The sequence below is a fragment of the Vipera berus genome (genome assembly GCF_964194415.1).
Source record: "Vipera berus genome assembly, chromosome: 17".
Taxonomy (NCBI): Eukaryota; Metazoa; Chordata; class Lepidosauria; order Squamata; family Viperidae; genus Vipera; species Vipera berus.
Window position 1 is genome coordinate 6,174,345 of NC_138220.1, and position 24,015 is coordinate 6,198,359.

Below are 24,015 nucleotides of genomic sequence, written 5' to 3' on the forward strand. Positions count from 1 at the left end.
AAGTCAAATTACGGTTTGCAGAAAAATGACGTGGGAAAAAACCACAGGAAAAGCTCAGACGGGCTGCCAATCGGGACAGCCTAGACGGGCTTTGGAGGCCGAATGTCGCGACGGCCAGCTTGAGGCCGGAGATGGTGGCGGTGAAGACCCGCTGCCCCCTGGGACGTGGACCCAGGCGGTGAAGGCAGTGGGCAGCCAGGCCACCATCTTGAAAGCGCAGAGGATCTGGGAGGAACGGGCGGGCGAGGCAGACGGTGAAGACGAGGCTGAAGCCGGCCAGGCGGAAGAGACGTCTCAGCGCCGTGGGGACCCACGTAGCAGAAGACGCTGCAGAAGATGGAGGGCCACACGAGGAAACACAGCCTGCCGCCGGCCGATCTCACCACCGGGATGTTGGCGCGATGGGCAAAGGTGGCAAGGGTGGCCAAGGGCCGAGAAGAGGAGCAGCACGATGGGGGCGGGATGGTCCCATTGCAGGCACACCACGAGCTTTTTCAAAGGAGGCTTCTTGGCCAGCTATCCGGCGGGCATTTCCTAAATTTCCCAGCAGTTCCTAAATGGGCTGGGCTGGACTAAAGCCGATTTTTTTTTTTTACCTGAACCTTACAAAAAAGGGATCGCACCGTCTCCAACCGTCAAAAACGAAACACCGGGCTGAGGAACAAGTCAACGAACCCGCCAAGGGTTTAATCTCCCAGCTCAGCCAAATGATGGCTTAGCCTCAAGTTTGCATCTTAGCAGCCCGTTTGCACCCAGCTGGGAACTTTCCTGGACTGAGCTGCATCAGATACACCGCAAGGCCAGTTTGGGAACTGGAGGTGAGGAGGGAAAACCATTTAGCCCGTCTGCGCCGTCTTTGGCGGACCGCCGGCTTAGAAGCTTCCACGCTTGACTCCCAAGTATCGGGAGATTTTTTTTTCTCAGTCCCGAGTTCGAAGTTCGCCAGCCTCAAGATGCTACGAGCTGAAAGCACCAATCGCTGGCTTGCTTTAAAAGGCCCGGGATGGCTCTGATCCGTTTCCAACAAATCACATTTAATTCCTGTCCGTGTTTACCCTTTCGGAGAAAATCCAGCCGCCAACTGGAAAAACACACTCCAAACGGGTTTTGTTTTTTTTTGCAGAAAGATTTATTAATAAGTCTTCTCCTGACACATTATCAAATGCTTGATCAACCCAACTCACTTAGGGAAGCTGTTTAAATTCTGATGGCTTAACAGATATTGGTTCTCCGTAAGTCAGGAGTTGGGAGGCCGATTGTAACCTGCCCGCTCCTATCGTTCAGGGACGGAAAAGCTTCAACAAGTGACCTCAAGACTTGGCGGTTTCCCCACATTTGGAAGGGGCAGCCCCGTCTGGAAAGATGGGAGCTGTCATCCAGCCGTCATCAAATCGGGGAGGATTGATTTAGCTTGAATCTGACTTTTTTGTTCTTTCTTTTTCTTTTTTTTTGGAAACACATCCAGTGTCGAGACCTTTTTGTGTTAACAATCATCAGCGGTTGCAGTTCTGAGCATTAATCACACTTTGGTAAAGTCAAAGCAGCATTTAGAGGAAGGAAGGATGGATGGATGGATGGATGGATGGAAGGGAAAAACAAGAGAAGGGAAAAGGAAGGAAGGAAGGAAGGAAGGAAGGAAGGAAGGAAGGAAGGAAGGAAGGAAGGAAGGAAGGAAGGAAGGAAGGAAGGAAGGAAAGCAGTCTTTTTGTGCAAGCAAAAGAGCAGATTTTGGAGCCTATCTGCCAGTACAGGGACAATCTGCTTTGAGCAATGGAAATGTGATGTACGTGAGCCAAGAAAACTGGAAATGTAAATTTGGCTTGGCAGGAAATTGTGTCAACATGAGTCTTTGAGTATCTGGACCAGGAATCAAAACAATTATCTAGGAACAAAAACAATGAGTAAGATTGGAGTTAAGAATTAATGGAGTAGAACCAAGTTGGTTCTTACATCTGCTTAAGCGATTCGTTATAAATCAATTTTCCAAAGCACTAAAAAGGACTACAAGGTTAAGTCAGCAAAATAGGGATAAGGAAACTAATGCGAGCTTGGTGCACGCACACAGTGGCAAAGATTTTTATAAGCTTTACACCCTTTGAGGTACTTCAGATTGGCTGTCGGTCAGTCTTCCCTCAATCGTTCAGCTTCACACATTGAAATTTGCATTCTTCCGTTCCTTGATTTTAGAGCCTTGCTTCGTTTGCAAGCTACCAAAAGACACCCCTTTAAAAGTGCTCCCTGATTTTCAGCGTTCAAATTTTAGAAAAATCGATCTTTTTAAAAGAGCCGGCGTCCCCATATGGAGGGCGACTTGTCACACAAAGCAAAACGTTTTGGGCAAAAATCTCCACCCAGGTTCCTTAGGATGCGCAAGAAGATCGTTTACAGGAGTTTAGTTCTGCTTTTCCTACGGGCCGACTAACGCTCACAATTTCTCTGGATGTGACTGTTGTGATTCAGCGTCAGCCTGTGATACCGGCAGCTGAGTCTGATGATTCTGAAGAGGAGGAGGATGAGGAGGGGTTTGGAGAGCCTTTGGTGTCGGAGGGAGGCTCTGATGCACTGCAGGACTCTCAGCCTGGCCCCTCCCGTCATGTTCCTCCACAGGCTCAGCCGTGTGAGCACGAGGCATTGGACGTAGATGATTCACAGCTGGATCTATTCAGGGACGCTAGGAGCAGGAGGCAATCCAGCAGAGCAGAGCAGAGGAAGGCAATGAGGCAACTCGGTGAGAGGAGGAGAAGGCAGTGAGAAGCCAAGCCTTGGAACCGCTCATAAAAGGGGAAGGTGTGGGAGGTGCTGGTTGCTGAAGGCAACCGTTTGAAGATCTTCTGCTAGAGTCCTGGTCTGTTATTCCTGTTTAACTCTTGTTTGAACTTTTGGTTTAACTCTTGTTTGAACTTTTGATTTCTTTGTAAATAAATTTGGTTGACATTCAAACAGGGCCGGTCGTAGGCTGGAGCAGAACAGTGACTTTCTTCCCTTGGCTGTTCCTCTTGTTTCTTTAACAAAAGAGATTCGCTGACTAGGCTGGTTTTGCCACGAGTCACTTTTTCTCTCCAGTGGAGGAGGCAAACATGTATTAGGAACAGACACAAAAGTTGACGAATGTGCATTTAGGAGTGTCGGCAGCAAAGCTTCCCTGGAGGAATAAATTTTGATTTTCAGTAGGATATGATTTTTTTTTAAAAAAATTTTTTTTTCCAAAGATGTCCTGGTGGCAGAGAAAGAAATTAATTCGCTCCTTGTTAATTTGGGCCTTCGGAGAGATCGGCAAGGACGGCCGCTGAAGAGAAACGCAGCCTACCGCACCGATGGTTGCAGTCCAAGCCTGCAAGGCCCATAAGCCACGTCACTGCATGTAGGGGTACTTCCAGTCCCCCAGCGGCTCGTGGGTCTCCTTGATCGCCTGGGGAGAGGTCCACCGCAGGATGTAATGAGAGCTGCCCGGCTTGTCGTTGGTTCCTGAGTCCAAAAGAAGAAAGGAACAGCCTTTGCATTCTCTGCGACCAAACAGGCCAAGTCGCTAGACCTCATCGTCCCATGAAAAACCTAGCCTCGCTTCCCACATCTCGCTGGGCCATTACGTGGTGGCAGGAAACGGGTTGCTGAGCGCGTTTTGCATCGCACAAGATTTGGGCGACGGGCAAAGGAGGTTGCGGCGTTCCGCAAAGGCTCCCTTCTTTCTGCCAACAAACCACAACTAGGCGTAGTGGTTAACAATTGTGTTAGCTTGTCTGCACTTCTTCAGCCTTGGGGGCCATTGGCAGGAATGGGGACCCACCCTGCGTTAACGGCAGCGATGACAATGTTGGTAATACCAACAGCGCCAATCGCATTTTGTCAGAAAGTGCTGCAAAATGTTCTGAGATCAGGCCAGATCCCAAGCGCGCACACCCCCACCCCCACATAACACAATCTGATCTCCACATACCTGAGGCACGAGAACCCCCAAATGGCTGCTGGGCCACCACCGCACCGGTGGACTTGTCGTTGATGTAAAAATTCCCGGCTGCGTTCCTGAGGAGTTTGGTGGCTTCGGCAACGACGGCCCTGAGCAAAGAGGAGTGGAGGGGAGAGAGATCAGCAGCCTTGCAGCCAAGAGGGCACCCAAGGACTTCCGCCCCTTTCCCAGACTCCTAAGATATACTTCTCCTGAACAAAGGGGTTTCACTGAGGCTGGTTATATTGTGGCAACGACAACATTGGTGGGTCTTCCAGCACACTCTAGTTGAGCTGGGAGGAGATTAGAAGTATTTGGGTCTGTGCCTACCTACTTCGGGAATGCAACCGGGCTGTTTTACTTCCCAATTCCCCAGCACGATAACATTTTCCGATCCAAGGAGAGGGCGAACCCCCCCCCATCACAGCCCCCGAGACAGCCCGGTTCTTACTTATCCTGGGCAAACACCGCCCCTGTGAGGCCGTACGGAGAAGTGCTGTCAATCAGGTGGAGGATATCTTTGTACTGTTTCTCTGGATAGACGTATACCGACAGAACGGGCCCAAAGATTTCCTACCCATGGGGGGGAGGGAGAAGAGAAACCCAAATTAAAGGCTGGTGCATCTGTAAAAAAAAAAATCTCAGTCTACATTTCCGTAAACTCGTGGGGCACTTACACCAGGAAAATTAGCATGTCTAAAGCGAGGGGGACAGTATCTCTGTGGTGATGCCTAAATTACATTTTAAAAGGACGTTTGGGGGGGGGGTGTCCTAGAGAGGGTTTGCAAAATCTTTAATTAAACGGTGTTTTTGCAACGATTGTGGGTATTTTAAACTTTTGCAGAAAGTTTGCCAGGAAGAGGAATTGGCCTCACAGGGAAGAAGCAAAGACGGTGGGAGGCATTGAGCGTTTCCCCAAGGAAATGCTGCCTCCGTGGCACGGACTCACCTCTTGCATGATGGGGTCCTTAGGATCCGTCGTCTCAACAATGCACGGCTGGATGAAATAGCCCACCGCGTCGTCGCAGCCGCCTCCGGCTAGGATCTTCAGGTTGGGTGAGGATTCGGCGTGCTTGAGCCATTTCTTGATGCGTCCGAACGCCTGAGAGACACAGCAGCCGAAACAGCAGCGTTACGTCCGCGTAGCAAGGAACTGAGTTCTAGGTGTGCTTAGCGCACGAGCAGGCAAACGTCTCGGGAGAGGAACACGTAAGGCAAACATCTCAGGACATTCGCCTCTCGACCACTGAAGCTTGAAACGAGTTTGTGAAATGATGACAACATATGTACTATCTCAGTATTGGAACTCCTCTCTAAGGTGTAAGTTAAACACACACACAGGGAGAGGAGAGGAGAGGAGAGGAGAGGAGAGGAGAGGAGAGGAGAGAGAGAGAGAGAGAGAGAGAGAGAGAGAGAAAGAAAGAAAGAAAGAAAGAAAGAAAGAAAGAAAGAAAGAAAGAAAGAAAGAAAGAAAGAAAGAAAGAAAGAGGAAGGAACAAGGGAAGAGAAGGAAGGAAGGAAGGAAGGAAGGAAGGAAGGAAGGAAGGAAGGAAGGAAGGGGAAGGAACAAGGGAAAAGAAGGAAGAAGGGAAGGGAGAAAGAAAAGAGAAAGGAAGGAAGGAAGGAACAAGGGAAGGGAAGGAAGGGAGAAAGAAGAGAGAAAGGAAGAAAGAAAGAAAGGGAAAAAAGAGAAAGGGAAGAAAGAAAGGGAAGAAAGAAAGAAAGAGAGAGAGAGAGAGAGAAAGGAAGGAATGAAGAAGGGAAGGAACAAGGGAAGGGAAAGGAGAAAGAAAAGAGAAAGAAAGGGAAGAAGAAAGAAAGAAAGAAAGAAAGAAAGAAAGAAAGAAAGAAAGAAAGAAAGAAAGAAAGAAAGAAAGAAAGAAAGAAAGAAAGAAAGAAAGAAAGAAAGAAAGAAAGAAAGAAAGAAAGAAAGAAAGAAAGAAAGAAAGAAAGAAAGAGAAAGAAAAGAAAGAGAGGAGCTGATTCAAAGTGCTTGTTTGCACAGGCAAATGTCAAAGCATAAACGTTCTGCCTGTGGGGAAACGAAAGCTGCTTTAGGCACACCAGAGAGAATGCAATCTGACCTTGCTATCAATCACCGCCGAGAAGAAGGTTCCGAAATCTTCCGTTGGCTGCAGAAGAGAGACCGACAAAGAAAAGGTTAGGAATTCGGGAGAAAATCTGAACACGGCTCCAGCCCCCCGCCCCCTATTATCTAGAGAAACGGATCCATTCCGGTCTGCACGAGTTCCGACTGCAGCCGGATCTTGGAGGTGCGAAGATCTCAAGATCTTCCGCCTGCCAAGTTCGCCATTAACTCATGATTCAAACGTCTCTCTGCTGGGGGTGATAACAAGAAAAAGGACCCCTGTGCTTACTTTCCCCCCCCTTCTCCCTCCATCTCTCCCTCCTTCCTTTCAGGTGGTGCCTTTATCCCTTAGACCAGAGGGCCCCCCCGGCAACCTTTGGGGCGCCAGGAACCGGTTTCGCGGCGAGAGGTTTTTTCCGCGGACCGGAGGGGTGCCTGGTTGTGTGTGCTGCCTGCATCCCGCGGGATGGGGGCTTTGCTCGTTTGCGCAGACCGGTTGCTGGCCTGCCGCGTGGCCCGGTACTGGTCCACGGCCCTGGGGGGGGGGTTTGGGGACCCCTGCCTTAGACCAAACACATATAAGACACCCTCTTTCAACAGCCATGCCCTGAACGTTTCATTCTGAAGTCACGAGAGTGCCTGTTGAAATTGAACGCGGGCCTGAGGGAAGGAAGGAAGTTTCTCACCCATTGAGAAACTGCTTTTGGGGTTCCTGGGTAGCCCCTGAGCCCCCCACCCCGATCGCCGAGCCCCAACTCACGTCTCCCACTTTGATCTTCCGGTGCTCCTCCAGCAGTCCGGCTTTGACCCGAGGCCACAAGGAATCGGGCACGTAGAGGCGGGAGCACGCCGAGCACTTCTGCCCGCCGTACTCGAAGGCCGAGCGGACCGTCCCGCTCACCACGCTGGGCACGTCAGCCGAGGCGTGGACAAAGTGGAAATTCTTCCCTCCGCATTCTGAGACAAGGGAAGTACATCGAAAAGTGAGGGGCGACTCGACACTCCCCCAGCGGAAAACCTCCTTGGCTTTAGGTAAAGGTAAAGATTCCCCCGCACACGCGTACTAGTTGTTTCTGACTCTAGGGCCGGTGCTCATCTCCGTTTCCAAGCCGAAGAGCCAGCGCTTGTCCGAGGACGTCTCCGTGGTCATGTGGCCGGCATGACTGGACGCCAAAGGCACATGGAACGCTGTTCCCTTCCCACCGGAGCGGTCCCTATTTTTCTACTTGCATTTTTACGTGCTTTCGAACTGCTAGGTTGGCAGAAGCTGGGATGCGTAACAGGCGCTCACTCTGCTACGCGGCACTCGGGATTCGACCCGCCAAACTGCCGACCTTCTGATCGACAAGCTCGGCATCCTAACCCACTGAGCCACCGCGTCCCTTGGCTTTAAGGTGTTGCAAAAAAAAAAAGAGGAAAATCCGGCAAGGTGTGGAATTGCTGAAAGCAACTTGCAAAATATTTGAGAGGGGGTGGGGTGGGGGAAAGGAGTAGTTCCTCCTCCATTAACCTGCAGCACATTGGGAGTTCTGGGGGCGGGCGGGAGGGGGGAGGCGCTAGGAGAAATTCAACAGGCTTTGGCGCACGACCAGTTCCCCGTCAACGCTGCCAACGTTGGACGTTTTTTTTGCCTTGACAATATAAGAGGCAGCCTTTCCCTTTAAACTCTTTCGCTTTTGAAAAATGAAGCTGGGGGGGGGGCGGAGGGGGGGGAAGGAGAACGCTACCCCGGTTGTTGTTGTTTTTTTTAAAAATAAGATAAGGAATGGCGGGGGGGGAAATAGAACGGAAGCGAAGCTTTGCACAGTTAAACTAATTGGAGAATGTGATTTAGGACGTTTAAATGAAGGGAGGGAATCGTTGTGTTGCCACCACGTGGCTGTTTTGGGAACTTATACATTTATGCTAATGGGCCAGTTAATCCCTCCCTCTTTGTGAGCACAATCGTGTTTGATACGAGGTGCTCAGGGGAGGAGAATTCAAGATTTTTTTGGTACCCATCCGTGAGTGCCGATGCTTCATTCTCATTATTAGAGACTTTTTAGAAATAAAAATGTACGTTAGTCGGAAGCCCAACATCCCTTGAGAGGCTGGCAGCAGGGCACATACTTCCCCACCGTGCTTGGGCTTTCCGCTTGTCATCAACTTAGCACTTGGGGTGCCGTCTGGCAGTTCCGGTTTTAACAAAAGAGTTAGCCGGCAATGTATGCCGGAGACAAGTCAGTGCCACGGGTGAGGAAGCTCCCCAAAGCTCCGCGGCTTCGCGATCAAGGACAGACCTTCGTACTACCTGCGGGGTTGTTGTTGTCGTCGTCGTTCTTTTTCCCTTCTGGGGGAGGAAAAGACATAAAAGCCACAATAGATTGCCGGTTCTTACCGCCAGCCAGCCGAGGGAAGGTGCGGTAACGGTCGAGGTTTTCAGCCACCTGCTTCCAAAGACGCTTAAAAGTCCTTTTTTTAAAAAAAAAAGGGGGGGGGAAAGATCTAATTTTTATTATTCACTTTTCTCTCCTCTGCTCCCCGGTGCTCTGCCGGCACCAAAGTCACGCCCTACTTGGGGGGGCCGGGGTCCCACTCGGCTGCCCCCTCCCTCTGCACAAACCAGCCAAGGCTGACACGGGTTAGGTGAAGCCCCTCGTTCTCTTTGCTGCCTCCTGGTCTCCCCTTCCCCTCCTTCCTGCCCCCCCCACCCTGCCATGCCACAACCACTGAAAGCAGAAACTTTTTTTTTTTAAAAAAAAGGTCAGAGGACGACAAAATTCTTTGCAAAGGAGAAGGGGGGCAGCTGTTTAGTATTTCTCACCAGCGGTGTCAGCAGAGGCTGTTTTGGGGGGTTGGGGGGGCCTACCCCCCCCTCCCCGACGCTTGCAATGCCTGGCTCTCTGAAAAAGGTGGCTATTAAAAACCCGCCAGGCGCTATGCTAAGGAGGAGAAGAAAAATCATGCTTGGCTGGCTCCCTGCTCAAGAGTATGTGTGTGTGTGTGTGTGTGTGTGTGTGTGTGTGTGTGTGTGTGTGTGTGTGTGTGTGTGTGTGTAAGTGTGTAAAGAAGCTCATAAATTAAAAGGCAGAGTGTGGAACTCCTGGGGTGAAGCTATTAGCATTTTTATTGTTTTGAAAAGCAAGAGGCTGGTCACACTTGAAATCAAGGAAGGGAAGAAGGGGAGGTGTGTTTTCTGTGTGTGTGTGTGTGTGTGTGTGTGTGTGTGTGTGTGTGTGTGTGTGTGCATGAGAGAGAGAGAGAGAGAGAGAGAGAGAGAGAGAGAGAGAGAGAGAGAGAGAGAGAGAGAGAAAGAGAGAAAGAGAGCGCTAAGAAAGCCAAACTATTTTCTTTCTGGATTGCAATCCCCAGGACCCAGACAATGTTGTGTGCGTGTGTGTGTGTGTGTGTGTGTGTGTGTGTGTGTGAGAGAGAGAGAGAGAGAGAGAGAGAGAGAGAGAGAGAGAGAGGAGAGAGAGAAAGAAAGAGAGCGCTAAGAAAGCCAAACTATTTTCTTTCTGGATTGCAATCCCCAAGACCCAGACAATGGTGTGTTTGTGTGTGTGTGTGTGTGTGTGTGTGTGTGTGTGTGTGTGTGTGTGTGTGAGAGAGAGAGAGAGAGAGAGAGAGAGAGAGAGAGAGAGAGAGAGAGAGAGAGAGAGAGAGAGAGAGAGAGAGAGAGAGAGAGAGAAGAGAGAGAGAGAGAGCTAAGAAAGCCAAACTATTTTCTTTCTGGATGCAATCCCCGGGACCCGACGGACGGGCTTCTGAAACAGGGGACGGGCGCTGAAATCAACAACAACAACCACAACCCACGTTGACCCGCAAAGCTTTCTCAAAAGATTTATTCGTTCTGTTTAAGTCCTATCTTGACTGGACCTCTTTTTTTTTTTTGGAAACAGGGAGGATGGAGAAGGGTTGGGGGGGGTTGAAGCCGGAGTGCCTGGGACTTCCGCTTGTAATTCTTCGCCAGGTTTTCAGCTGTTTTGAGTGAGGGGGGGGTGGAGGGTCCACACCACCCCTGAGAGGGCCTGGGTGGCGTTGCTGACGAAGATGCCAGCCAATCCAGCTTTCCCATCCCAGTGAGAAGAGGCTCGGAAAGCTGCCAGGGGGCGGGAGACGGCAGGCTTTAAAAAATGCCCCATATTTGTAAGAAGGGAGGGGGGGCAAGGTTAGGGAGGGTACCCACAGCTGGCTTAGGGTTGAATTGAGGATGGGGCCTCGGTCGCACAAAACAGACCCCCCCCCAGGGTGGTCAACCCACACTTACGGGACGCTGCCGGTGAAGTTGATGCCGGCCAAGTGCTCGGAGCCGGTCACGGCGTCCCCGAACGTGGTGCCCTCTGCCGGGACAAACTGGATGACGTCGGGAGGCAGCCCAGCTTCCAGGAGGATCCGGTAGACGGCGTAACTGGAGAGCAGGGCCGAGTCGCTGGGTTTCCAAAGGACCACATTGCCCTGGGCGGGGAGGAGGGGAAAAAAAAAATAAAAAAAAAAATAAGATACAGCCCGAGCAATGTTCTAGTCCTCAAGGGTGCAAAGGAATTTCGGGATCCTCAAAAGCACATCAGCTGGTGAGGAAGAAGCAGAGAAATGTTTTGTGTTTGGGGGAACCCCTGAAACAGGAGAGACTGGGGGGGGGAGGTGGAAGAGGGGGGGCTATTTGCAAAGGCTGCAAACTTGCAAGGAGCGGAATGGATCCCCCCTCCCCAACTCACCATCAACGCTGGGGATCCCGCTAGGTTTCCTCCGATGGCGGTGAAGTTGAAGGGGGAGATCGCAGCCACAAAGCCCTGCGGAAGAGGCGAGCAAAAGGGGTCACACACACACACACACACACACACACACACAAACACACACACACCCCGGACGGCTTCAGAAGGAAGGGGCAGGATAAGAGACGCGCCTCGCAAGCCCCGACTTCTCGACCGAAAGTCTGCGACCTTAAGCGCGGCTTCCCCACTTCCAGCTTCCAGTCCTCATGCTGGAAAAAGCGGGGAGGGGGGAAGGGAGGCAGTGCGGCCACGGTGGGAAATAGATAATTTCTATTTTGCTATCCGTTAAGGGTGAGGTGTGTGTGTGTGTGTGTGTACACCTCGTGTGCTTGCTTCAACTTTCAGCTTCTCCCCTCACCATCAGGAGGAAACAAAAACGAAGCCTGCAGTATGTATGGTTCGCAAATAACCCTTTTTTTTATCGTCTGTATCAGGGGTCTTCAAACCTGGCCCTTTTATGACTTGTGGACTTCAACTCCCAGAATTCCTCAGTCAGCATGCCTAGCTGAGGAATTCTGGGAGTTGAAGTCCACAAGCCATAAAAGGGCCAGGTTTGAAGACCCCTGCTATAGGGTTTCCTGCCTGAGCAGGGGGTTGGACTAGAGCAGGGGTCTTCAAACCTGGCCCTTTATGACTTATGGACTTCACCTCCCAGAATTCCTCAATCAGGCATGCTGGCTGAGGAATTCTGGGAGTTGAAGTCCAGAAGTCATCAAAGGGCCAAGTTTGAAGATCCCTGGTCTGTATAAAAGCACGGTGGCCTGGGAGGGGGGCTGTTGAAAATGAGGAGGGGGCACAAATGCTTTTAATAGGCGTGGTCTCTCCTTGCTCGTTGGAAAATCCCCTGCTTGGGTGACTGGACAGCCCTCAGCGGCTCGGAGGAGAAGCAAAGACATCCCACCCACCCCAAAAAAATATTGTCTGGATCTGCCTTCACAGGCGGCCCCCACCCCCCCCCCGCTTTTTAACCGACCGAAGGCAAAAAGACGGAACTCGGTTCACCCCGGATCCTGCAAAATCAGGGCTGAAGCTTCGGGGTCGACCCTAACCTCCAGCCCCCGATACACCAGGCTGTTGGTGCTGGGTGGGGCGCTGATGGGCTGTTCCCCCTCCAACTCCAGGGCGTATTTGGCGTTGAAGCGGAAGAAGTCCGCCAGCTCTGCGGCCGCGTCGATTTCCGCTTGGATGACCGTTTTAGCCTGGAGATAAGAGAGGAGGGAGGGGGTGTGTGAAAAAGAAGCGTATCAGGGCAAGACTGCGTTGGGGGAGGAGGGGAGGGCCACAGAGAAGACTTTGGACAAAGCTAGCAACGGCCGGGGGGTTAGCAACCGACGGCCCCCGAGTCAAATCCCACCCCGAGGAGCTCCCCCTTCGGCCCTCTCTTAAAGACAATCCCTACGTCACGTCTTAATTTAGCCTGGCCCCTCTTCACGGGCGTCCTTCGTTCCCAGCCACACCTGTCCCGTCCCCCCCCAAGCAGGGCTGCGTGATCCCCAGCGGTGATGCGAGCCAGCCGCCCGCCCGCCTACCTGGCCGACCATGGTCTTGGCTAAGATCTCCGGCCTTCTGGGCCCGCTTAGGATGTCGGCAGCTTTGAAGAAGACCTCGGCGCGGTCTTGGACGGGCCGGAGATCCCATTCCTTCCGGGCGCCCAGTGCGGAGACAATGGCCTTATTCAACAAGTCCTAGACGGGCAGAAAATTGCCCACGTTTGGAGGCGATTTCATTTCTATTTATTTATGGGCTGACTTATTTACGGACTGACTGGGTGGCTGGGGGGGGGGATGAGTGTGTTTTGTGGAATGAAGCACAGCATAGAACAGGGGTCCCCAGCCCCCCAGGTCCCTGGACCGGCACCGGTCCGTAGCATGCCAGCAACCGGGCCGCACGAACAACAAAAAAGGCCCATCCATGGGATGCAGGCAGGACACAAAACCACACCCCCTTCTGGTCCATGGAAAACCCTATTGGGTCTCTGTTGCCCAAAAGGCTGAGGACCTCTGGCATAGAAGACATCCCCCCACCCCACGCACACGTACACAGAGACACACACACACTTTCACAAGGTTTGTTTTTTTTAAATGCTACAAACCATCGTGAAAAAATGTGGGACTCACTGCCGCGTGATGGCCAGTATCTTGGTTGGCTTTAAAAAAACCGGTCAATCCTTAGGCAGCTCCATCCACCAAGGGGTGTGTGTGTGTGTGTGTGTGTGTGTGTGTGTGTGTACATTTCCTCTATCTTTGTTTTCAAATAACCCAATTATTCCCCCAAGGGTGGCCAGCGGTGACCCCAACGTTTCTGTAACCAGGTTGGAGTTTGCATTTTTTTTTTTTTTTTGGCGTTACGCTCGCCTTCGCTGGCACTCCCTTTATCCACAGGCTGCGTACGGGTTGTGTTGTGGGCACGGGAAAAGTATCAGGAAATAAGGGAAGGCGTTAATCTCAAAGGCAGAAACGGAATGAGGCCGAAGGCCTGGAGTCAGGGACAAGACAGGGAGTCATTCAGACAAACGGAGGACCATCCTCCTTCGTAGCTTACAAGATTGCCGTAAAATGGGCTTACAAGCACAGCCTCCCTCCGAGTCCTACCTGTGAACATTCCCCCAAAAAAGTCTTACTCTAGGGTGCTTTGCTCACCTTATCAGCGTAGCAGTATTTGGCCACTTTGTGTAAATGATTAAAGGGCTGGGGAAAAAAAAGAGAGGGAGGGAGAAGGGGATAAAAAAATGTGACAATTCTGAGCAGCAATTCCTCCGAGTAGAATAATAATAATAATAATAATAATAATAATAATAATAATAATAATAATAATAATAATAATAATAATAATAATAATAATAATAATAAAAAAAACAAACGCCTGTGCTTGTTTTAAAGAGAAATGCATCTGATCGTTCTAAATCATTCCAAGTGTGACAGATTCGCCAAAAAAAGTAATAAAAAAGATACTGGGATGCGCGGAGATGGACAGATTAACTATGAGGCTGAAAGATAAAGAAGAAACAGAATATTAGCAAAGTTGGAATCTATTCTACAAATGGCTGGAAGAGTAGGACTTGATTATGTATTAGCGTTTTATGAACCCAGATCACACGCTGTTTGAAAAAATTAACATATGTATGTAGAGGGGAGAAAAAAACAATAAAAGCTTATTATATATATAAAAAAGTGACAATTCTGACCAGCAATTCCTCCGAGTAGAATAATAATAATAATAATAATAATAATAATAATAATAATAATAATAATAAACAAACGCCTGTGCTTGTTTTAAAGAGAAATGCATCTGATCATTCTAAATCAATCCAAGTGTGACAGATTCACCAAAAAAAGAAACGCGGCGAGTAAAATACTTCTCGTCAGTACTGAAGTTACCCCCAAATGGAGACTTTTAAGGCCTTGGGTCAAACACGGACGAAACATGGATGCTCTTTTTACAACTACAACTAGAGTCCTGCTGTTTGGGGAAAGAAGGGGGGAATTTTTAACACGGCTGTTACATCAGACTACCAAGGAAGCAGGCCCTCGGCTGGCGGAACTCACCGACACTTGATACCTCACGTCGGCTGTCCACACTTTCTCCCCACCGACGACGCACGGGATCTCTTCGGTCTTGCCCCTCACGTCGTTGAGAGCCTATGGAAGGAAGGAACAACTTTGTGAACAGGTTAGCTCGTCTGTTCTGCTCTCCGGATCAGCCCCCCAATTCTTCCTCTGATCCTTGTGCCGCTACACACCCCTTGCCTCTTCAGGAGACCTCCTGGCGCTCCCTCTCTTCATTCCCCAAGCAGGATGTGCGTGTGGTTGTTCTCCACAACCCAAAAGCCTGCTGTCCTTCCCTGCAATCCTTTGCATCTGAAATGGCTAGCGTCTTTTCTTCCTGGCTTTCAATCCCGTTTTCTCCAAATCCTCAGTCTTGGAATCTTTATCTGCCCCTTACCAGCGAGGCAGGGCCACCGAACGGCAGCCACCCCGTACCGTCCCTGCCTTTTCTGACAGGTGCCAATCAAAGTTCGCCTTTGCTTCTTCTCCAGCCGAGCAAGCCAGCCCTGCAACTGAAAGGCCGCAGCGGAGCATGGCAATCGAGCCGTCTCCAGTGTGATGTGTTCGCTTGTCCCCGGGCTGGATGCTCAAGTTACTAGGCCCCAAAGAGGCCACCTCTCTCCGTTACCTGCTGGAGAGCGGCTCGCTCAGGACTCCCAGGTTTGAAGGCCAAAACGGGTTCGTTGACCACCTTTGCAGAGGCACGGTGTTGCCATCGCAGGCTGGGGGGGGAAAGAAAAAAAAAGCAGACATTATTTCGCTTTGTGTGACTGTCACGAGGGGTCCTTGAGAAATCTGCAAGCTCGATGTACTAAAGCTTTATTTCTTCACGTCCAAAGAGGGCTGCGCTGTTAGAAGAGGAAGGCGAATGAGGAAAGCCACGTACGTGGCTTTATTGACGCTCTTCTAGGAGAAAGAAATGCAGACAGACAAGTACATTAATAAACACCCGAGAAAGGATTAAAGCAGAACTGGGGAAAAAAGAAGAGGGAACTTTAAAACTTGAAGCTTGCGTTATTTGCTCTAGGGAGTGCAAAATGCGGCTGTTAAGAGGCTTTCTTTTATATATTTTGCAACAGAGATTTTGTTTTTTTTTTAACAAGGCAGGCACAGAAATAAAATAAAATGCAATTTACAGATTCCCTGACGGGGCACTGATACAGCTTTGCAGGCAGTAGCATATAAGTTGTACGGTCCTATTACCTGTTTGAGAAGGTTCATCACCTTCCTAAGCTATAAGTAACCATACCTACTAGGTGAGCGCCTGCTACTCGTCCCAGCTTCTGCCAACCTAGCAGTTCGAGAGCACGTAAAAATGCAAGTAGAAAAATAGGGACCGCTCCGGTGGGAAGGTCACAGCGTTCCGTGCGCCTTTGGAAGTCATGCCGGCCACGTGACCACGGAGACGTCCTCGGACAAGCGCTGGCTGTTCGGCTTTGAAAGGGAGACGAGCACCGGCCCCTAGAGTCGGAAACGACTAGCACGCATGTGCGGGGGAACCTTTACCTTTACTATCTATGTCTTTCCCCAATGGCTGCTCCGTTCCTCTTCCCTCCCCATTTCCATTTCCTTGCGTGCCATGCTTCTGGCATTGTCAGTCTGAGCAGCGTGCTACCGCTATTTACAGGCTGCGCCAGGAACCTATTTTCCGTCTGAAATGGAGTTTAAACCTCGTAAATAAAATGTGGTTAACTGAAGTTTAAAATGTGGTTTCTCCCCTTGGGACTCAAGACCGCACGAAACAGTGACCTGCTTGCTGAAAGTTGCTAAGTTCCAACGTGAGCCAGGCTTTCCCCTCATATTTGTGTAAATTTTTTGGCTTGCTAACAATGTTAATGCTAATATATATATATATATATATACAGTATATATATATATATATATATATATATATATATATATATATATATATATATATATATATATATATATATATATATATATATATATATATATATATATATATATATATATATATATATATATATATATATATATATATATATATATATATATGTAAATTTATTTTTTTTTTGGCTTGCTAACAAAGAATAAAGGGAGACCGATATGATCATTTCGAACTTATTTGTTCTCATCAGTCAGCCATACCCTTCTAAGATTCGAACCTGGGCCGACTAAGTTTGGAATGATCATATCGGTCTCCCTTTATTCTTTGTTAGCAAGCCCCCCCCCAAAAAAAACAATTTACACAAATATGAGCTGCCACTGCTGTGGCTACTGCCTGTAGATGGCCTTGGGCTAGGCTGAAACAAGAAGTAAGATTTGTCCCGTGTCTGGGACCAAGCAAGTGTATTCTGAATGCTTAACAAACATTTAATATATATATACAGTACATATACATATACATATACATATACATATACATATATATATATACATACATACATACATACGGTATGTGTATATATATATATATATATATATATATATATATATATATATATATATATATATATATATATATATATATATATAGGTAAAGGTTCCCCCGCACATGTGTGCTAGTCGTTTCCGACTCTAGGGGCCGGTGCTCATCTCCGTTTCAAAGCCGAAGAGCCGGCGCTTGTCCGAGGACGTCGCCGTGGTCATGTGACCGGCATGACTAGACGCCAGAGGCGCACAGAACGCTGTTACCTTCCCACTGTAGCGGTCCCTATTTTTCTACTTGCATTTTTACGTGCTTTCGAACTGCTAGGTTGGCAGAAGCTGGGACGAGTAACAGGTGCTCACTCTGTTACGCGGCACTCAGGATTCGACCTGCCAAACTGCCGACCTTCTGATCGACAAGCTCAGCGTCCTAACCCACTGAGCCACCGCGTCCCTTATATAGATAGATAGATAGATAGATAGATAGATAGATAGATAGATAGATAGATAGATAGATAGATAGATATAGATATTTGTTTTCTGAGGTTTTTGCGGGTGTTTGTATGTGGATCTTTGGTCATTCGGGTTTTTTCCCCGCGTAGAATTGAAGGTGTAGGAGCAACGTTTCGACGGGACGGGATTCCGTCGAAACGTTGCTCCTTCACCTTCAATTCTACGCGGGAAAAAAACCGAATGACCAAAGATCCATAAATATATATATATATATATAAATATATATATATATATATATATATATATAGACAGCTGACACACGCTGTGAAATGCGGAGAGCGCTTACGCCAAAACGCCGCTTTCCGAGAAGGCACCGTTTCTTTTAAAACTTTTCCTCTGCCAATCCTTTCTTGCTTTTCAAATTCCAAGCAGGAATAGGTGCGTCAGCAAAATGAACGCTTGAGGAGCTGGACTTTTGCAACTCGGGGGCAAAAGTTTGATCTTTTCTGCCTCAGCAGGATTTTTTCTTTTTCTTTGAGGCATAACCTTGATTTTGAAGGCCCCGGGGCACAAGTTGAAAACAAAAAAACCTGAGCAAACCAGGACAGCTGTTAAAAAGTTTCTTTGCTCCCAGCTTCGTTTTATCTCAGGCAAAGGCTGATAAGGCCAAAGCCCACCTCATTTTGATAAGGACCAGAAAGGAAAGTGTAGGTAGATAAAATAAAAATAAAAAAAAGAGCAGAGAGGTAAAAAACCTGAAATGGGGTGGGGTGGGGGGGATAGGAGACTGAACCTTCTGGGCCCCAAATTTAAAGCTTTCAGTTTAATTAGGGCTTTTCGTTAACCAAATAACTTAGGAATTTACAGGTAGGCTTCACTGGGGACGGAATTTCCATTGCTGAACAAGATGGCGGCGAAAGGAGCTATGCGTGTTTTTTTCCTTTTTTTTGCCACAGTTAAGCAAATCACCACCGTCGTTAAGTGAACCGTGCTCCGTTAAGTGAATCTGGCTTCCCCCTATTGATTTGGCTTTTCAGAAGCCAGCTGGGAGGCTCACAAAAGGAGATCACAGGGCCCCGGCATGGGGCAGCTGTCATAAAAGACATAAAAGACGAACCAGTTGCCAAGCATCCAAATTTTGATCCCCTAGATATGGGGGGGGGAACGCTACGATGATGATCGTCCGGCGTGAAAACTGGCCGTAAGTCACTTTTTTTTTCCCCCGGCGCCGCTGGGACTCTGCATCGCCACCAAAACGGGTGGCTGTTGAGGACTAGCCGCATAATTTCTGATCAGCTTTATTTGGGCTCTGCACTGTATTGCTTTCCTTGTTTAAAGGTCTTGTTAAGTTGTAATTCTTCTTCCTCCGCAGCGAGTGGCCCCGAAAAGGCCAAATTCCGACAGCAGCAAAGGCCGTTGTTTTTAAATTTAATTTAATAATTTAATAATTTAATTTATATACCGCCCTTCTCCCGAAGGACTCAGGGCGGTGAACAGGGCAGATAGATAAAAAATACAAATTGAAATTTACGCTGAAAGGCCGGCTTGATCTTCCAAGCCCTGTCAGATCTCTATTCCTACTCACCAAGCCCCCCCCAAAAAAAAAGAGAGAAAAAAAAGAAATTTTCCACTAGCCTAGGAGAATATTTCATCACCATGACAAACCTGTCCTTTTCTTAAGCCCCAGGCTGGAAGCATAATTTTTTAAAAAACGCAAACAGAAAAGGGAAAAAAAAAGATTTAAGTGTTTCCCCCCCCCCCCCCCCCCGCAAAAGGAGCTGAACTTGACACTGGGGGAAAAGCGATCTCAAAAGGTTTTCTGGGGAAAAAAGTGTCTTATGTCTACGCATACGCACCGGTAGCCCTCAACTTACAACACTTCATTTAGAGACCGTTTGAACTTACGGTGGCAGCGTAAAAAGCGACTTAGGACCGTTTTCCATACTTACAATCATTGCAGCGTCCCCCTGGCCACTTGATCCAAAATTCGGACGCTTGGCAACTGGTATAATAATAATAATAATAATAATAATAATAATAATAATAATAATAATAATAATAATAAGAAGAAGAAGAAGAAGAAGAAGAAGAAGAAGAAGAAGAAGAAGAAGAAGAAGAAGAAGAAGAAGAAGAAGAGGAGGAGGAGGAGGAGGAGGAGGAGGAGGAGGAGGAGGAGGAGGAAGAAGAAGAAGAAGAAGAAGAAGAAGAAGAAGAAGAAGAAGAAGAAGAAGAAGAAGAAGAAGAAGAGAAGAAGAAGAGGAGGAGGAGGAGGAGGAGGAGGAGAAGAAGAAAGAAGAAGAAGAAGAAGAAGAAGAAGAAGAAGAAGAAGGAAGAGGAGGAGGAGGAGGAGAGAGAAGAAGGAAGAGGAGGAAGGGGAGGGAGGAGGAGGAGGAAGAAGAAGAAGAAGAAGAAGAAGAAGAAGAAGAAGAAGAAGAAAGAAAGAAGAAGAAGAAGAAGAAGAAAGAGGAAGGGGAGGAAGGGGAGGGAGGAGGAGGAGAAGAATTAGAAGAATTAGAAGAAGAAGAAGAAGAAGAAGAAGAAGAAGAAGAAGAAGAAGAATTAGAAGAAGAAGAAGAAGAAGAAGAAGAAGAAGAAGAAGAAGAAGAAGAAGAAGAAGAAGAAGAAGAAGAAGAAGAAGAAGAAGAAGAAGAAGAAGAAGAAGAAGAAGAAGAAGAAGAAGAAGAAGAAGAAGAAGTTGGAAGGGACCTTGGAGGTCATCTAGTCCAACCCCCTGCTCAGGCTTATATACTGCTCAAAAAAATAAAGGGAACAGAAAGTAAGACATCCTACTATTAAATACAGTACATTGTGTTGTTTAAATGTTCCCTTTATTTTTTTGAGCAGTATATTTATGACGGTGGCCACTGTCCCGAGATCCCCTTTGGTGACCTTGTGACAAAAGTCAAGGGGGAAGCCAGATTCACTGAACAGCTGTGTGATTCACTTATAACAACTGCAGTGACTCAGTTAAGAACCGTGGCACGGAAGGTCGTAAAATGGAGCAAAACTCACTTAACAGCTGCTTCCCTTGGCAACGGAAATTTGGGGCTCAGTTGTGGTCAAGGACTAGCTGTACAGTGTGTCTCTGTGTGTCTGTGCGTACACACGGGCATATTTGTGTTTACTTATAGTTGATTTATAAGGTAAAGGTAAAGGTTCCCCCGCACATGCGTGCTAGTCGTTTCCGACTCTAGGGACCGGTGCTCATCTCCGTTTCAAACCCGAAGAGCCAGCGCTTGTCCGAGGACGTCTCCGTGGTCATGTGGCCGGCATGACTAGACGCCAAAGGCGCATGGAACGCTGTTCCCTTCCCACCGTAGTGGTCCCTGTTTTTCTACTTGCATTTTTACGTGCTTTCGAACTGCTAGGTTGGCAGAAGCTGGGACGAGTAAGAGGCGCTCACTCTGTTATGCGGCACTCGGGATTCGACCCGCCAAACTGCCGACCGTCTGATTGACAAGCTCAGTGTCCTAACCCACTGAGCCACACCGTGTCCCTTTTAGTTGATTTATAGGGCAACCCTAATGGCTGAAACCTTAAAAGTTTGACAGATCAGCTGATCCAGAAGGCACACCTGCCAAGGTTCCCTCAGGGCAGCCGTTCCCAACCTCTTCTATATCCCTAGAACGCTTCCGATATATTCTTGCACCCCTTGCAAAAGTTCGAAATAACGGCAACGAATGATGCATAATACACTATAATTTTGAAATTTCTAAAGCCAAGTTTGCGTACCCCCTGGAATATCGTCCCATATCCCTGCCTTAGGAGGAAGATCCAGGAAAACAGCAAACAGAGGATGAAAGGAAGAAAATGCATATTATTATTGTTATTATTGATCATCGCACAGTCAGCCAGATGTTCAGACTGGATTTGGCATTTTTGTCTACCTATCAACCTGGGATAGGCAGATGTGGATGTTGGATGGTATCACAGATCTCGTTGCAGGATGGAAGCAGTTCCTAGTAAGGCCGCCTTTTGCAACTGACTAATGGCGAATTTGTCAGTGCCGATGATGGTGTTCAAGTGGTGCTCCAGTTGCTTTGGGATTAATTATTATTATTATTATTGGAATAATACACTACTAAGCAGGCATATACATAGAATGAAGGCTACTGCTAAGCTTGTAAGCCGCCCTGAGTCTTCGGAGAAGGGCGGGATATAAATGGAATTTTAAAAAAAAATTGGAAGAAAATGCATATTATTATTAAAGGAAGAAAATGCATGTTTTTTATTTATTATTATTATTATAAAACTTTTATTCATAAAACATGAACCTCAGTCAACTGAACACTCAAATTGACTGGCGCTAATGGTTGACCCGGGTTGCTGCCAGCATCCTAGCTGCATCAACCAGGTACCTCCTTAAAATGTAAGATGTTCCAAGTAGCACCGTGGTTTTTTTTGTAGCATTGCTGGAGTTATTGCAGGAAGCTGCAATTTCTTGATGTATTTTGCAAAGTTTCTGGACATAGTTCCCAGTGCCCTGATGACAGTGGGTGTCACTGTTACACGTTTCGTCCATAATCGCGCAGTCTGGATGGCCAGGTCATGATATTTTGCATCATTATTATTATTATTATTATTATTATTATTATTATTATTATTATTATTATTATTATTATTAGTTGACTCAGCCTTCCATCCTTCCCAGGTCGGTAAAACGAGGACCCAGATTGTTGGGGGGAGGGGGTCAACAGGCTGACTCTGCAAACCGCTCAGAGAGGGCTGCAAAGCGGTATATAAGTCTAAGACGTGCTATTATTACCATTACTATTTTGCAATTATTTATTATCAACAGCAATAATACGAATACAGCAACGGCGCTGCTTTAGGATCCCTTTCCAGAGCACGACACCATAAGTCTCTCGAGACGGAAGGATGCCAAGGAAGGAGCTATTATTTTATTTATTTATTATTAATTATCAAGACCAGCAATACGAATACAGCCAGGGGGGCGAACGTGGGCCAAGCACAATCACTAGAATAATCGGAATAGCACCAGCATGCAACCAGGGTGGCCTGGCGAGGCTTCCAAAGGGGGGGAGGGGGATTATTTCCTAAAATTATTATGAATTATCGTGAATTATTTTCCAAAGTGGGGGGTGGGGGTGGATGGAGCCCATCCCTGAGGCGCCCCTTGTTGGGGGGGGCTACCCTCCCCTCCCCCAAGAGGCCCAGTGAGGGCAATGCCCCCCTCCTTAGGAGGGACCCCTCCCATCCTCCCCGAAGCGCAGGGGAGGATGGGGGTGGGAGTCCCCAGGGAAGCCCCACCTCCACACGGCCCCCTGAGAAAGAAAGAAAGAAAGAAAGAAAGAAAGAAAGAAAGAAAGAAAGAAAGAAAGAAAGAAAGAAAGAAAGTAAAGGAAGAAAGAAAGAAAGAAAGAAAGAAAGAAAGAAAGAAAGAAAGAAAGAAAGAAAGAAAGAAAGAAAGAAAGAAAGAAAGAAAGAAAGAAGAACGAGAGAGAGAGGAAAGAAAGAAAGAAAGAAAGAAAGAAAGAAAGAAAGAAAGAAAGAAAGAAAGAAAGAAGGAAGGAAGGAAGGAAGAAAGGAAGGAAGAGAGAAAGGAAGGAAGTAAGGAAAGAAAGAAAGAAAGAAAGAAAGAAAGAAAGAAAGAAAGAAAGAAAGAAAGAAAGAAGAAAGGAAGAAAGAGAGAAAGGAAGGAAGTAAGGAAAGAAAGAAAGAAAGAAAGAAAGAAAGAAAGAAAGAAAGAAAGAAAGAAAGAAAGAAAGAAAGAAAGAAAGAAAGAAGGAAGGAAGAAAGGAAGGAGGAAAGAAGAAAGAAAGAAAGAAAGAAAGAAAGAAAGAAAGAAAGAAAGAAAGAAAGAAAGAAAGAAAGAAAGAAAGAAGAAAGGAAGAAAGAGGAAGGAACAAGGGAAGAGAAGGAAGAAGAGAAGGAAGGAAGGAAGGAAGGAAGGGAGAGGGAGAGAAAGACTCACCGGAGCCCGCGCAGGGAGCCCGGCCGGCGGAGCAGCGGCATTGCCATCCTCCTCCTCCTCCTCCTCCTCCTCCCGCCCGAGCCCGAAGGAAGAGACGGACGGACTGACGGCGGACGATGCCGGGCGCCGCGTGCCGCCCATTGGGCCGAACCATTCCTCGGGCGAGAAAAGGAGGGGGGAGCCGCTCTTTTTGTTTTCTTCTTCCTTGGCCGAAGAGGCGCTTGGTCGCCAGGAGGAGACGGTCGCCCCGTTTTTAACGCGCGTAACGCATCTATTTCTGGAAACTTTTTCCCAAGCGTCTCCAAAGCTCCGGAAAGGGCCTCTCGGGGCGAGGAACACCCCTCCCGGGAGTGTGGCGAATGGACGAGTCCGTCGCCCGCCCCGGTGGGGGGGGGGGAAAAAGGGGCGGGAAGCAGGGCGGACCAATCGGGAGGCGCCCCTCCTGGAGCGCCAATCGGAAGCCGCGCTGGACCTACTCCTCCTGCCCCGCCCCCTGGAAAAATTGCTCAACTGAGTGGGGGACACAGGAGAGGGAGGGGGGAGGAGGAGGAGGGGGCGAGGAGGAGGAGGGGGCGCAGGACTACAACTCCCATCACTCTCAGGCTGGGAAGCGGGCACAGCGGCCCCGGCTCCAAGCCTGGGGACGTTCTTGGCCCAAAGAGGCGGCGATTGCAACTTGGGGAGGGGGATGCCACTTATGTGTGGGGGGGGGGCAAGTGTCCCCATTCATTCCCCAGCCTACCTCGCAGGGGGCTTGTGCGGGTAGATCGCCAAGTCAGCCAAGGTTGGGCACCGTCGAAGCCCAACAACAGGGTGGATTGCCTGCTTGGCACAGGGTGTCCTACCCTGCAAGGACGTTGTGTCTTCTGGGCTCGGCTTGCGGTAGGGAGCGGGAGGGGGGGGAGAAT

At 48.4% G+C, this 24,015-nt stretch overlaps 1 protein-coding gene across 2 annotated transcripts; it reads right to left on the bottom strand.

Annotated features, from left to right (window-relative positions):
• Nucleotides 1-288: 288 nt before the first annotated feature.
• Nucleotides 289-23,515, bottom strand: ALDH4A1 (aldehyde dehydrogenase 4 family member A1). Of its 2 annotated transcripts, XM_081341489.1 has the most exons (15): nt 23,108-23,515; nt 14,960-15,053; nt 14,332-14,424; nt 13,426-13,473; nt 12,316-12,471; nt 11,836-11,985; nt 10,730-10,804; nt 10,282-10,469; nt 8,410-8,483; nt 6,793-6,989; nt 6,028-6,075; nt 4,893-5,045; nt 4,395-4,516; nt 3,935-4,053; nt 289-3,465 (listed from the first exon to the last, which is right to left on the bottom strand). In XM_081341489.1, the coding sequence occupies exons 1-15, from the start codon at nt 23,152-23,154 to the stop codon at nt 3,353-3,355; spliced, it is 1,677 nt and encodes a 558-aa protein (XP_081197615.1). In that variant the 5' UTR covers nt 23,155-23,515; the 3' UTR covers nt 289-3,352. The 2 variants fall into 2 exon arrangements, with proteins under 2 accessions (XP_081197615.1, XP_081197616.1); XM_081341490.1 differs by lacking the exon at nt 10,730-10,804.
• Nucleotides 23,516-24,015: the final 500 nt, after the last annotated feature.

What these genes read in the sequence shown, in the direction of transcription:
- ALDH4A1 (XM_081341489.1), bottom strand. Translation starts at nt 23,154, where the DNA reads ATGGCAATGCCGCTGCTCCGCCGGCCGGGCTCCCTGCGCGGGCTCCG. An exon ending in AGGACCCCATCATGCAAGAG is followed by an intron (nt 4,517 to 4,892) that starts GTGAGTCCGTGC and finishes CCCCATGGGTAG; the next exon opens with GAAATCTTTGGGCCCGTTCT. An exon ending in TGGGGGTTCTCGTGCCTCAG is followed by an intron (nt 3,466 to 3,934) that starts GTATGTGGAGAT and finishes TTTTGGACTCAG; the next exon opens with GAACCAACGACAAGCCGGGC.